The following is a 15,905-nucleotide window of genomic DNA, read 5'->3' as shown; positions in this document are numbered from 1 at the left end:
TTAAGTCACAGGCACTTGTTTCTATCCATACGAAGGTCGACTATCCATATAAATAGAAGAAGGTGGCTAACGAAATTATTTTTAGGTCACGACAGTCTCCGCTTGGGACGCTTTTTCTACCCTTCAACTTAATGCTAAAAATCCCTACCTTATATGAATCGATTCAGTGAATATTTTTCTTTAACACTAAACTAATTTCATATTTCCCACAGTGTTCCTCTTCACGGTAATCTACTCTCAATTCACTAAACCATGTCCAAAAGTTCAACTACCATCTTTTCAATGTACCGTGAAGAGGAACACTGTTCTAATGATAGAATTTTCAACAACAATATGAGTAGACGTATCATTCTCTATTCTCTATTTTTATTATTTTATTATTTTTTCATTTTTGTCTTTTCTTAATTTCAAATAAAATTCTTTTTTTCCTTAAACTTTACAGTTCATCGGTGTCAATACAAAATTTCAGTTCAAGTACACAAGTAAACAGACAGAGAATGTTCATGTTATGATATTGTCTCTCATATATATTAAATGCAGTAAAAATGTATTTTCCTCGCAAACTGGATAGAATGAATAAAAAGAAATTGGCTGGTTACATATCTCGGTAAACGGACAGAAAGTCACAGGACAAAAAGTCACAGGACATAAGGTCACAAATTTGAGAGAACAAAAAGTCACAGGACAAAATGTCAAATAATTTGTTGCCAATTTTTTGAATGTATAAGAGAAAGATCCTGAAATATTTTCTTTTTATTGCACATATATTTTTTTTTTAATTTATGAAATTGTTCATAAACCTTAATAAATGAGAATACATTGTATAATGAATTTATATCATTAAAAAGATACACAAAGACGATACTGAACATATACTATAAAAAAAAAAGTCGATCTGAGTCTTACATATATGGGGAAAACTGGACGTAGCGCTTTTTAGATGAGCAAATTTCTATAAAAGTCGTTCAACTTTAGATTGCCATTTTTAATGCAATTACATATTTTGAAAAAGAGGTGTCTTAGTCTCAGCATAAACAAATATATATATATATATATATATAGAGTCTATAAGAATCTATAAGAATAAATATATATATATATATATATAAACGAGTCTAAATTGAAAACTACGTTCAAACCTATGATTGCGTTGGATAAAAACTGCAATTTTTATACGTGTGCATGTAAATCAAATTTTGTTGTAGAAGGGTCTAATTACAGCAATTTCCAAAAAGACCAAAAAAGTGAAGAAGTATATTTAAACAAAACGCATTTTACTTACAGGTCGAACGACTGATGTCCTTTAACCCTGCTGACTGCCACTGGCGATTGCCAAATAATATATATATATTGATCTGTAACAATAACATCTCCATGCCTTATATATCATGTACTGTAGTACGACGCTAGATTAAAACTGACGAGGAAAGGTAACACGCGGCCACTGAAAGCTTTATTTTTGTGAAGCCCAGCCTGGTCGTGTGGTCTAGCGGGACGGCTACAGTGCAGGCGATTTGGTGTCACGATATCTCAGTAGCATGGGTTCGAATCCCGGCGAGGGAAGAACAAAAAATTTGCGAAAGCAAATTTACAGATCAACATTGTTGGGTTGATGTTTTAGACGAGTTGTATATACATAATGTACACAGCCATGTATCACCATCATTGCTGGTGATTCGATGGATAAATCTGTTGTAGAGTTGTCACGGACTCAGACGTACTTATAAATATAATTATTTTCTGTGACTGTATCTTACATTAATTTGTAGGATCCTTTACTATAGATAATTGAGCTGATCTGTAACAATAACATCTCCATGCCTTATATATCATGTACTGTAGTACGACGCTAGATTCAAACTGACGAGGAAAGGTAACACACGGCCACTGAAAGCTTTATTTTTGTGAAGCCCAGGTGGTCGTGTGGTCGTGTGGTCTAGCGGGACGGCTACAGTGCTGGCGATTTGGTGTCACGATATTTTACTAGCATTGGTTCGAATCCCGGCGAGGGAAGAACAAGTTATTTTGAACCAAATTAATGTCTGAGCTCGTGATCCATTATTGGCTAACTGTATCTCGTCTGATCTCGAGATTGGGAAGCATGTAAACTTAAACACTTAATGAAATCGGATTTATAATGAAAATGGAATTATCAACATCTTTGGAATTTTAATCTATAAACTTTTCATTTCAAACTTTTTTTATTACTTGAAAGCTCTCTCTAATTCGAATTTTATAATTATACTGCTGCTTTCTTTAGAAAAAAAAACAATTCACACTTACATGACAAGTTTTATTATTTGAATAAAATGAGTTTTGAGGCATACGCCATTGAGACAGGAACTCAAGGAAAATTATAATTAAGAGACATCTAGAAAGTGTTAAACAATAAACAGATGTCTTTGCAGTATGGGAAACTATAAATCTTCTCGAGTCTGTTACGATGGTTTTCGAATGATTACTTTACATTAAAAGACTTTTGTTTTAGCAGGACAAAATAGCTTTCTGACTATAGAATATAATAGGATAGATGAGAATATAATATACTTTAACTTGGCATTGCACCATGTCATGTTTTTCTCCGACATGGGATAATATAATGTGATCCGGAAAGTTGAGCAGGTCCTTCTCCACATGTGCGCGTTTTGCATCTTTCTCGTTTCACTCTGACTGTTATATTATCTCTGTATATTTGTGGAATTTTCGACTGTTTATGACGTCTTGATGCTAAATTCATTGGTGTTGGATATGTACTGATTAAGAAATAATTCCTTAATGTCATGCTCTATGCTCATTTTAACGTGGTTAAGCATTATATTTGTCTATTTTTTACACTGAGCGTTAGCGAGATGTAAAACAAGGTCAAATATAATGCCTACCCATATTAAAATGAGCATAGAGCATGACATGAAGGAAATTCAGTATGTGTATAGCAAGCGTACGGAAATGTCATGAAAATATTTGGCGGTTCCCGTTTCCAACCTGTAGAGTCTGTACACTGCATTTTAATAATCAATAAGTTTAAAAAATAAAAGCATGGTAAACATAGATTGTTTGATAAATAATATACAATAAAAGTTTATGTAAGCTGCTAAAATGCATATATTTGATGTTAGTGGCTTTAAACTAGCTGTCAGTAACTGCGAGTACTAAACCAGGATAAAACGGAACTGATCGTCTTTTCATCGAAACATCAGTCGAAGAACATGCCTGTTTTCCAACTTAAAGTAGGTGAAAATGTCATCAATAGTGTCACATCGGTACGTAATCTTGGTGTTTATTTTGACAGCCGTCTTACCATGGAAAAACAAGTTGTGTCTATCGTAAAATCGTGTAAATACCATCTGTGCAACATTGGACGAATCCGACATTTCATCTCTACGGATGCTTGTAAAACTCTGGTTAATTCTTTTGTAACTTTCAGACTTGACTACGCAAATAGTCTACTCTTCGGCGTTAACAAGTGTCAAATTGAAAGGTTACAGAGAGTTCAGAACACTGGAGCCCGTCTTGTTACGAAAACTAGGAAAAGAGAACACATTACACCTATTCTCGCTGGACTGCACTGGCTCCCTGTTGAATTCCGGCCAAAGTTCAAAATCCTTGTCTATACGTACACGGCACTGCAAGGAACTGCCCCGGACTATATACAGGAACTATTACATCTCCAAACAACAACTAGGGCACTACGATCAGAGGGCAGCCTTGGACTCGAACTGCCACATGTCCGAACAAAAACGTACGGTGAAAGACAATTTAATCGTGCTGCCGCTACCCTATGGAACAATCTACCTGTACAAATTCGACACTCTAAATCTGTTCAGTGTTTTAAAAAACAATTGAAGACATATTTTTACAGACTTGCGTTTAATAAGCTGTTATCTTAATTCTTATTCCTTTTATTTGAAAATGTGCTGTGATTTTTGTTTTTTTGTTTTCTTCGTACAATTTTTTTTTTTCTAGCAAAAGTTTTCATGACCATTTCAATTATTTATTATAATCTTTCTGCTAAATTTTTAACATATTTTCGCTTTCTATGTTTTAATTATTTTTTTTTATTTTTTTGTACTTATTATTGATTTTAATTCTATTATTTTTCTATCAATATAATTATTTATGTTCATATATCTTTCATATAGACGTATTTAGTTCTTTTAAACATAACATTTTTTATTTCATTTTGTTTTGTGGTTAACTTAATATATCTTTATCATGTATATATATATATGTAAAGCGCCTTAGAGTGATTTTATTGTTATATAGGGCGCTATAGAAATTTTTACTATTATTATCATTATAGTACTCTTAAACCTGTACTTGGTGTCTTTTTGTTGTTGTGATGTACAAGTACCCGGCCACGTTGGTTTTTTTTTTTTTGTTAGATGTATTTCTAATTTTGTCCATCGATGAATTAAGCCTTTTTTAACTGATTTGTCTAGTTTATTCTAACATGTAAATTGTACTGTTAAAGGTTAGGGGGAGGCAAAGTCACGGGTTAGAGGCGGCACTGTCACAGGTTAAAAGGAGGGTTAGAATCTCACTAACATGTTTAACCCAGCCAAATCCCAAGTCAGGAGCCTGCAATTCAGTGGTCGACATATGTTGCTGTGTTACACATTTGTTTTAACGGTAATATTTTTGTACATAAATTAGGCCGTCAGTTTTCTCGTTTGAATTGTTTTACATCTGTCATTTTGGAGACTTTTATAGCTGACTATATGCGGAATGGGACTTGCTCGTGGTTAAAAGCCGTATGGTGACCTATAGTTGTTAATTTCTGTGTCCTTTGGTTTTATGAGAAAAGTTGTGTCATTGGCAGTTTCACCACATCTTTTTTATATTTATTCCAATTTAAAAGTCCCACAACGGGCAATATTAGATCATAACATTACATATATTAAACATATACAAACGAACAACACTGAGGAAATAATTACTTGATTGACAGCAGTTAATGACACTGAAAAAAAACTCATAGTATTTAACTATGTCTTGTATGTGTCGTTTTTAAATTCAACAGGAAGATATATAAATTCAAGATGAAATATTTCAATCCTTTTAAGCAGTCCGGCAAGACCGAACAACAAACTCGAAACTGACTGTCATGTATGTAACGTTTCAATTACAACAATATGTTATAAGTAAGTATTAGCAATTAAAGGATTAAATAATAAACACTTGCAAAAAACAATAAAAAGTCAAAGAGAGCAATTAGTGTCCACTGCAGCCAATATGTACCTTTGATTATTGTCAAAATTGTCACAGAGATTACGTAATTAATGAATAGAATTAATGAAATCCAGTCCTTTGTTCTAGATGATGACAAATAAAGCTGTGCAAAACATCAATGTATAATTTTCTTAACATGGCAGCACATGTACAAACAAAATCAATAAGACCTTTCTTTGGCTGATATATGGTGTCAAGATTTAAAAAAGAAACATAACAACACAGTTACGTTAATTGAATAACTATGTATGATTTTCAGAAAAACCTGATGTGATTGAAAATCCGACTGTCTGTGGGGAAAAAACTAAACTATTGTATGCTGAAGTAAAATACTAAAAACTGTCCATTTTGTGAGATCAATAACCCCACAAAAACAGACCGATGCTGATTGTTCCACTTTCGCCGGAAATCAGTGAGTTGTGATATACAAACGATTCGTAAACAAAAGATCAGTGTTGGAAATAGATTGGCCATGACTCTACAAGGAAAGTTCGAGTTTCCTACATAGCTAAAAAAAAAAAACCCAACATCCATGATTTCCATATTGAGAGATGATCTATTGTGTAAGCGCAATTATTACCGAATGATTAGCCATCTCTATTTTGTGATCTATAAGCGACGCTTTCCCACTCGACTCCATGTCAAAACATGAGGTATATTTAACTCTCCAAACAGAGGGGAGAAAAGATAAGTCGAGGTTAAGTTTCAAACAACAAGAACACGCTGCGAAAATTTACTGGAGCTTATTACATATTTTCTGCATACATTCTGGTGTTTTACTCATCTAGTAAACAGCTGTATGTCAAGAATGGCGTTTTGCGTGCGGGAACGGTAAACACTACTCCCTTGATATGAATATTCCTGGGAAGAGCTTCGTACTGAAAAGTTATATCATCACATCTTTTGTATTTTAATATATTTTCCAATCTCATCGATGATCTTTTGAAAAATTTTATTGCAGAGTTTTAATAAAACCTGCACAATTGATATCTATATGACACAAAATACGTAATAAAATCTATGACACGACATTTTGGAGATAATATCATGGAAGTTCATTAAAATATACTAATTCTCTCAAGTCTCAATATTTAAATTAAATGATATGTTTGAAAAATAAATAAGGCTGGATCAAGTCAAAAGATATGATTTTTATGTCATAAAGATGTTATTAATTCCAAATAAAAACAACTTTTTAAAGACCATAATCCCTTCGAAACAACCCTGTTCACTTGTACGGGTATAATACAGTATTATAAGCTCTCGTTGTTGTGTACACTACAATAAATATTCAATGAAAAATAATTTAAAGAATATTAATATAGGCCGAATACCATTTAAATGCTAGCGTATTATCATCAGTGTGGGGTTTCTGTACGAACAGGTTCATTCAATTGAAAGATCATAAGGATTATTAGGCTATTGTGTCATCTGGTGTTAAAAAATGTTACCCCTCACCAGTTCACACACTGTCATGGTTAACAGAAGGAAATAAGGCATTGTTACCTTTCACAGAGGATAACTATATCGCCAAAGATAATATTAGCTTTCTTGGGTATCTAAATATTAAGAATTTATAACATTGTCAACATATTTTATATACATGGATTATTGTGTGTTTAGAAATGATTTATTGATAAATGAAGTTAAATCAAATTAAAAATCTGTAAAGTTTAATAATGGAAAATGTGACATGACCTTGATTCAGCGATGATCTTGGAGTTCAGACAAGGCTTTAGAAACTTTTCAGAAAACCTGCAGACGACATTACCCGAAAGTGATATGCACGCACCAGTTCAACGTCAGATGACAACTTTGGATTCTGCAGCACAAGGAAAGGTAATGAAACGCACAAAAACTCAGATGAACATGGATTTATCTTTAGAAAGACAAAACACAACTATTAACCGTATTATGTTTAGTGGGAAAGGTTTTGACAATATGAAAATTGTCCGCCATAGAACAACAGACTTCGATGTCTGGAGTGTCATTCCAGACAAGAAGCCGACAACAAAACCAAAAAGTGTACACGAAAACTCTCCTTCGAATCTGAGTCGACCTATGTCAGAGGTATCAGCTTATGAATTAGAGAAGAAGGAAGGACACAAATTTCCAATACTAGGACCTACTAGACAGCAAACAGATATATACTTTAAACACAAATCTAAAAAGTAAGTACTTGTATAAGGCAGAAGTAGACTTAATGTTAATGTTAGAACTCAAAGAGAGGTTTTAGGTTAAGGTTGCTCGACTAGTTTTGTCATCCTGTTTGACATATGATGTAGATGAAGGTTGCTTGGCTGTGGTTTGTGATCCCGTTAGACATATGGTGTAGGTGAAGTTTGCTTGACTGTGTTTTGGGATCCTTTCTGATATATTTTGTATAGGTCAAGGTTGGTAAGCTGTGTTTTGTGATTCTGTTAGACATATGTTGTAGGTGACGGTTGCTTGACTGTATTTTGTGATCCTGTTTGAAATATTTTGTAAATGAAGGATGCTTGACTGTATTTTGTAATTCTGTTTGACATATCTGTAGTAGGTGAAGGTTGCTTATCTGTGTTTTTGTGATCCTGTTTGACATATTTTGTAGGTGAAGGTTGATGGACCTTCATCACGAGACAGTAGTACACAGTAGTCCGTATGCATTATCTGTTTAATCATAAGTGTTATGAGTCTACGAGCTGTTTCGTTTTGGTTTCCAAGGACTCTTTGTGTATCGTGTAATATTGGTCTTTATCCATTATTCTAAACTGACAGCTGTCTATTGCATATCTAAGCATTTAAATCGCTTTCTATGTGACAATAGTATATTTGTTTCAGATAGCTCACAATTAAGACTTGTTATCTTTTGTGTCACGACTCAGAAGTAAGAAGTTGCGAATAAAATTATTATCAGACACATATACTAGTAATCTGAAGCGAGGTTGTTATATATGCAAGCAACAGAACGCACTTTCATTAATAAATATGCTCAATGATGGGAATATTTCTAAGGAAGACACAAGTAAGGGAGACAAATATGTTACTTCAGACAGACGGTATTATGATTTCTGTAGCAAAATATTGAGATATATAAAGACAGCTAGTATCACTGGCGAAGGTGTTCACTTAGGATAGACACATGCACATCATACTCTTACCCTTTTGGAAGACTTTTATCAAAGGAGTATTCAACTATTTTCCTAACGATCAAATATACTTCTTTTTCCTTTTTGAGGTTAATGGAAGTTGATGTGATTTTTTATTTTATTTAAAAGAAGTATGATAATGGTCTTGGACATATAAAAGAAAGTTATAAACTTCATACGGATAGTATGCGTTTCGTAGATGTACATTCTAATTGTTTTTGTAAGAAGTTTAAGTCTAAACTTCAGAATTTACGATTAAAGCCAGCTGAACATTATAGGATAATGTAATTTGCCTATATTGAAGATGTGTCCTCTACCAATTCATTCATGTTTGAAATTTTACCAACAAAATTACCCAAGACGTATACAGAGACAAGTTGATTAAAGTTTTTCAAATAGATCATTAGCGCGTCCAATAAACAATCAAATCTAAATTGTAGGTAGTTTAAAATTTGTTTAGAACTAAATTATAGGGCAGATTCAAAGGTTAGATTGAAAGATAGTATTTACTTATTAGTTATCATATCAAACTAATATCAACGATCTTTCAACACTGTCTACAATTTATTTAACCTTCGAGGGGAATTAATTAAAGTTTTCAAAATGGGTGCAGGTACATCTCATTAAATAAAATTATATATTTTCCAACGCAGCAAAGAATGCACACATCAGCTTCAGCTTTGGTAGTCAGTTTGTCTCGTTGACATTTACTGAAGTCTAGTTGACATTTACTGCAGTCTCCTATTAGCATCATGACGTAAGGAACATATATGGAAATATTGAAGTTGCTACAAATATATCATCGTTAAACAACTACAAGCGAGTCCTTCTGGTCGTATAAATAAAAAAATACAAGTTGATTCCTTCTAGAATCTTAATTGTTTTCTCGAAATATGCAAGACTTCATTGTTACTAGGGCGGTTATATGGATAACGTAAAATATTTGTTACATGTTGACTCGCTTACTGAGTTCGATGAGACGCAAAACAACATTGATTTCTTAAAATGAATGTCGTTTTGCTGATGACATCTTGTAGGATGTTTAAGTATGTTCGCTTGTCATGTTTTGGGATTTTTGTCAGATTTTCGGCATCCTTTGGTTTTATCCATTTGAATGCCTTAAAAAAATTTGCCCATTGACCCCCATTTTTCTTTTTTATAAATCTTTTACATGAATTATAATAAGCCATCTGTAAAAGTCTTATAAAATCTTTGCTATTTTTGAATAGTTTTTGAGTACGTAAACTTGTCAATGATAAAGCTATGAAAAATCAAGAGAGAACATTTTCCTGCAAAAATTTCAAAGGCTAATATCTCGCGAAAACAAGCACATTGACATTTTTGGGTCCTTTATTTATCCCCTTTAAATATATATATATATTCTAGTGTTGTGAAAAGCTTGTTATTTTTAAACTGAGTTCCAAACTTCCTTTAAATGTATTTCTTTGAATGAGAAATTGATGCTGGGGGCGACAGTTTCTTGATCTAGAGGTTTACGTCTTAAAGCTAACACCGGCTAACACCTGATACATTTTCTGTCCTCTAACTGACCCGACTCTGTGTAATCTAAATGTACTATATAAATTAATCCATATTAATCGATATGAAATTAGTAATTTAAATTGTTATTAGTATGTCTTTAAATCACTCTACTAGACAGTATATCCTATTAAAGATTACAACGACTTTTAGTGTTAACGTTCAACAAAACTGAACAAAATATAAGTGTAATAAGAATCATATTAAGTACAGAAGAGGATTAGTCTCATTGTTTCTCCACCACCTTCTCTACCTCCATCAAAATAAATATGAAGAGTTAAAAGATTAGATTTGAATTAAAATAGCTTATAAATTTGAAAATTTAAACACAGGTCGTATTTGATTTTGACTTATTCAACCATAAGCAATGACATCGATAAACACAAGATAAGTTAAAAATTAATACATTTTCGCTATGTTCTAGAGTTATGTCCCTTAGAAAACAGCCAAATGCGAGGTTTCTGGACAAAACAATTATACACCTTGACAATGTGGAAAATAGCAAAGTGTAATGTCTACACTATATTTCAGTGAAATCATTTCACATCAGCCGATCAGACGGAACCTCCGAGTTAATTTTGACTACCACATTTAAAAAAGTTGAGTTTGAAATTATTATCGTGATAGACAATAGTTTTCTGCGTGAAACAATTCGTTATCTCTTTAAGATTTAACTCACAACAGTAACAGATAAAGAAAAACAAACAAACAGTTATACAATCACAGAAAGGTCATTGTAAAAAATGTAACATCAATTACTATTTGCATGTTTGATTTTCTTAATGTCAAGATTATCATACTAGAATTGTTTATCAGACGTTTGACAGCTGGAAATTATTTATTTCTAATCATTGTTATGTTGGAACCTTTTATAGCTTAACCATACGCTATGGTTTTGGTCATTGTTTGATGCAGAACTGTGGCATACCGTTGCTTATACTCCGCTGTGGTAGACGTCTCATTCGCAAATATACTGGGAACACAATGTCCATATTTTATATCGATCAAATAAGGTTGGTACCGTCAATCCCTAATTTTTCCTGGTTCTGTAAATAATATTTAATGTGATAAACTTATCATTTGTCATATTGTAAAGTGAACAACTGATGAAGCCCTTTAGTTGGTTTTATCTTAGTAGTAGCTATAGCTTTTAAGTTTTAATTGTATTGGGTTACTTTTGAAATAAAACATTTTGACAACCTCATTTATAATTCCAAAGAAAATGAGACGAGGAAGGAACACATACTACTCTACATTCTAATTCATTTTTTTTTATCAGAAATGATATTGACATGCCGTTTAAAGTTCGTATATTTAAATATTATAATTAGGTAAATAAAACTGTATGTCGTTTCCAGGCATTCAATGATTCAAAATGATTTTAATTAAAGGGCCAATATTACAACATGATAAGCTAATAAAGAATTGGAATTTGAAATGAAGTTTTGGTTGGTTTTTGTCAGGGTTATCCGATTCAAGTCACTGGTCCTATCTAGATAAATAGAAAAAGCACAGTGGGTATTTTCTATATATGTACAAAAGGGCTGCATGGCTGTCATTACTCTAGTAACCCTTAAACATTACTGACAACAATCCAACCAGCTTTAACGTTATATAAACGTCGATATGTTTTAGTTGCGTGTTTGTTGTCTAAAAACAACTATTTTAAAATAAGGTCCTTTTATATAAACTGATATTCAATTGTGCATTTCTGACTAGTCCATAGCTAGACATTTCAGTAGGAAAACTGATATAGCTATCTCAAGCAGTCTTAACTTTACGATATGTGTGCATGTGTCTCTTAGAAAACTCGAGCTGTTTGTTTGTCTTGTCGATATTTTTGGCATTTTGACAAGTGATATCGAAACTTTGATTGTTTCTTATGAATACATTTACAACTTGTCAAGCATTAGAGAGATTCAGTTCTTTTAAACATGTGTTTTGAATGCTAACCGAATTGCATATTACTTGGGTAACAGTACTGACGTTATCGCCACGTGTCTTTTATTTATAATAATTTAACAGGCTATTTTCAGACTTATATGCATGTGTATGTCGTAAAGTTTATGCGAATGAATAAACACAAATTATTATTCAATAGCCCATTGAAAACTGTTGAAGTATCATTGAAATGGTATAAGTATTTATAAACACCTAGATCATCAAAAACAGGTAAGGGAAGTCATAAACATGTCCTGTATACTTGTATTTACAAAACAAAACTACGGAGGGGTCTTATTTTTGTTAATTCGTCCAGTAAATCATGATGTTGGCTTCGATTCCAAGACCGCTTTCATTATTTCATTGTAATTATAAAGTCATTCTTTTATCCAAGTTTACAATAACAGCTCTTAATATTGATGATTTTATCTTAGTTTTATGTCCACGAGTAGATAAACAAACTTGAACATAATCACATTGCTTGGTAAACAAGTTCTGATCGCTGATGGTGTCCCTTCTTCACACATATTATATATAAAATAAATATAATTTGTAAGTTGAATTTTATTAAATAAAATGGTAATGAAAAATTTGTCTCAGTAAATTGACCCAAGGGTTGACTTAGTTAAAGAAATATGGTAATTATAGTTGAACTTTAAAAAAATCCTTTGGCAGCAAACCCGATCTATAGTGGGATGTCCGTTAAGCTGTGCGGGATGTATAAATACGCTGACACGTTAAACCTGATGCATATATAAAGATCTGCTGTGAACATTACAGAACCATAAGAATAAACAACCCTCACCTCATGCATTTTACAATGAAAAGACCGTCTGACTAACAGTATTGTTTTGAGCATTACTTAGGTTATACGATAACCTTGCATTCATGACATAATTTATATGCACTGCATGAAATTTACAATAAGAAGACCATCTAACTAACACTGTACTTTGCTCATTGCTGAAGGCTGTACGGTAACCTATATTGGTTGTTAACGTCCACGTTATTTGGTTTCTGGTGGAGAGTTGTTTCCTTGGCAATCATACTACATCTTCTTAGTATTTATATTAAGTACAATTGTATACGATCAAATATTGCAGAACCTTCCTATTGGATTTGTCATTCATTTGTTCTCGTCTTGAATATGCATACACTACTTGCCTTTTGGCGTTGAACAAATAACGAAAATTTGCTTAAATTCCACTTCATTCTGGCTGGTAGATAGTTGACGTGCCATATTTCCCCTTCATTCGGGCTGGTAGATAATTGACGATGGTGCCATATTTCCCCTTCATTCGGACTGGTAGATAGTTGACGATCGTGCCATATTTCCACTTGATTCGGGTTGGTGGATAGTTGACGTGTCATATTTCCCCTTTTTGTAATTACAATCAATCAATGTGAATTGTTTCCTCTTAAATAATAATTCGTTCGTTCTTAACAATATCTCTAAGTATTATAAAATCAACTTTTGGTTGTCTTATGTTTAATTCATCTAAAGTCAGGCATACTGTTTTTAAAATCTCTCGACCCGCATTTTTTCTAAACTGTCTAGAGGTAAAGGATAAGGTTGAGATGTCTCTAAACATGTTTAACCACGTCTCATGTTTGCGACTGTCCAAATTCAGTAGCCTCTGTCTTTTGTTAGTTTTGTATATCTTTAGGGACGACATCAAAAGATCGATGTAGGATAAAAAACTTAAATCGAATAGTTTGGGGGTGGGGGGGTCAACATTGCTGCAAGTTTTGTTAATCTAAAATCGATTTTACATATATCCATTTAGGTAAATCAATTTTTCCCAAATTAAGTTAAGAAGGGGGGTAGGGGGGTCAGTGAAAAAACTATGTGAATTAAGTTTTTTATCCTACATTGAACTTTTGATGTCGTCCCTTAGTTCATTTATATTTTTCGCAGTTTAGTTTGCCGTTCATTTTCACTGAAGAAATACACAGTCAGTGAGACTATTGTTGTTATATATATGGTATGAAACAGTCGGGAGTCATAAAATGTTTTACCCTTTTCAAAACTGAATATTATATATACATAGATTTGTATCTTTATTATAAAGGTCTTTTTTCTATCTCATCAAGTTTCAACATTTTTTTTCAATTTATTTAAACCGAATTTTTTTTAGAAAGTGCGTAAATCTTATTTATATGTATATATTTAATGTTCACTTGTGCATTGTAATGTAATTTTATTTTCAATATCGGTTCTTCATTCATGACAGATGAATAGAGTCCTAATTCTGTATAATTATACGTGGGTCCTAATTCTCTGTAATTATACGTAACTTTGTTGAAAATTGATCTATTGAATTCAGAACAGTTTAGATTAACCATATTGGAGACTATTTATTCAGTATTAATATGTTACCAATCTTAAGATCAAAAGATAAGGATTGAATACAGAATTACTTAACTAACAAAGACAAATCAATTCATGAGCATGAAATTCTATATTCAAATTTAAGTATCATTTAACATCTAAATGTCGCTTAGGGTACAAAAAATCATAAAAATGTCGCTTAGGGTACAAAGAATCATAAAAATGAGATTATCGACCATCGAGAATGCATATGAAATGATATAAAATGAACCATTTGTATGACTACCTTATTTACAGGTAACAGCAAAACTGATTGAATCATTTGACTTCAAAGATCCAGAGATATTTTGATAAGCTGCATAGTTTAGTTTTTCTAAATTTAAAAGTATAATGTATCTAACTTCCACTTTAGAAAAGGTCTTTTACCGTTAAAGGACCCTAAAATTAAAATTATCTGACACACTGGACTGCTTTTCTTTCCTTGTGATTTTCCGTACATCTTCAGGATTTAATTCCTACATTTGACTTTAAAGCAATGGTATAAACGAAAAAGGAAACCCACTTTTAAATTGATTTCATAAGGGGTGAGAAGAACATTCGCACTGATGAGGACGTCGAATGTTCTTCAATGCATTTCATTTTTGTTCTGGTAATCTTTTTCACCGAACAACCTCTTGAAGATTTAGAATATTAATGTCACTTACATATCATAGATCATTGATTTAGTAGTGGGTTACACAAAATTCAAAGTTTTTGAAAACAACACAAATCAATTACCGTTTATTTTTTTATCATATTTTTTTTGGGGGTGGGGTTATTTTCTAAATTATGTTCCAGTCTTTTTTAATCACTTTCAATTCTGTACAGATATTTATTAAGAAACACTTTAAAGGTTTAAAAGTAGAAAATGCATAGTATTAATGCATTTAAATTTTACTTATAAAGTATAATGAGAATGTTCAATATCTTTTCTTAAGTATTATAAATAGGGTATAATTTTTAACTTGTGTAATTATACGTGACTATGGGGAAATTGATCTATTGCATATAAGACATTTTGAATGAAACATGTTTAGAAAAAGATAGAAATTTTAAATGTTTCCAATTTATTATAATTTAAATAACAAGAATTGAATTTAGATCCATCAGACGATTTAAAGAAGCGAATCATTTGAAATGTTAGTTTTATGAGTAAACACATACATATTGAAATTTATCTTCAAATTGAATACCAAAATGTCGTTTATTCCTTCGTTTTTGGATGGCTTATAAATAACCAGGAGTGCATTTGGGTCTAAAATTAACAAAAGCAAAAGATCCAATTGGTTTCAAGGTATAATAGATGATTTGAAAGTGTGTGTCTACTTTTTTACTTTAAAATAACCAACTATTCAATTGCCACATTTGTCGAAATCTTTGTGACCACTGCTTAGTAAATAAAGGTAACAGCAGTATATCGCTGTTCGAAATTCATAAATCGATTGAGAAAAAAACCAAATCCGGGTTACAATCTAAAACTGAGGGAAGTATAAAAAAAAAATCAACTATAATAAGAGAACTACGACACAACAGAAACAGAACACTAAAATTTGACCCACACAGATTATATAACAATAGCCATTTTCCTGAATTGGTACACAACACCTCGCGCTTTTATGGCAATGTTAACAAAGAAAAAACATAAAGGCATATAGACAAAGCTAACTAGCAAAAGTAAAAGATAAGAATACAAAAAA

The 15,905-nt window shown here is 32.2% G+C and overlaps 1 protein-coding gene across 1 annotated transcript in view; it reads left to right on the top strand.

Annotated features, from left to right (window-relative positions):
• Positions 1-6,464: 6,464 nt before the first annotated feature.
• The window catches only part of LOC143048004 (uncharacterized), a 34,480-nt gene continuing 25,039 nt past the window's right edge, over positions 6,465-15,905 (top strand). Inside the window, exon 1 of the mRNA XM_076221418.1 lies at positions 6,465-7,400. Coding sequence (XP_076077533.1) covers positions 6,940-7,400 — 461 coding nt within the window. The 5' untranslated portion in view covers positions 6,465-6,939. The remainder of the gene's footprint in view (positions 7,401-15,905) is intronic.

Source organism: Mytilus galloprovincialis, chromosome 10 (assembly GCF_965363235.1).
Source record: "Mytilus galloprovincialis chromosome 10, xbMytGall1.hap1.1, whole genome shotgun sequence".
Lineage (NCBI taxonomy): Eukaryota > Metazoa > Mollusca > Bivalvia > Mytilida > Mytilidae > Mytilus > Mytilus galloprovincialis.
Note: the sequence above shows the minus strand (reverse complement) of the source record. Positions and strands in the feature narration are given on the sequence as shown.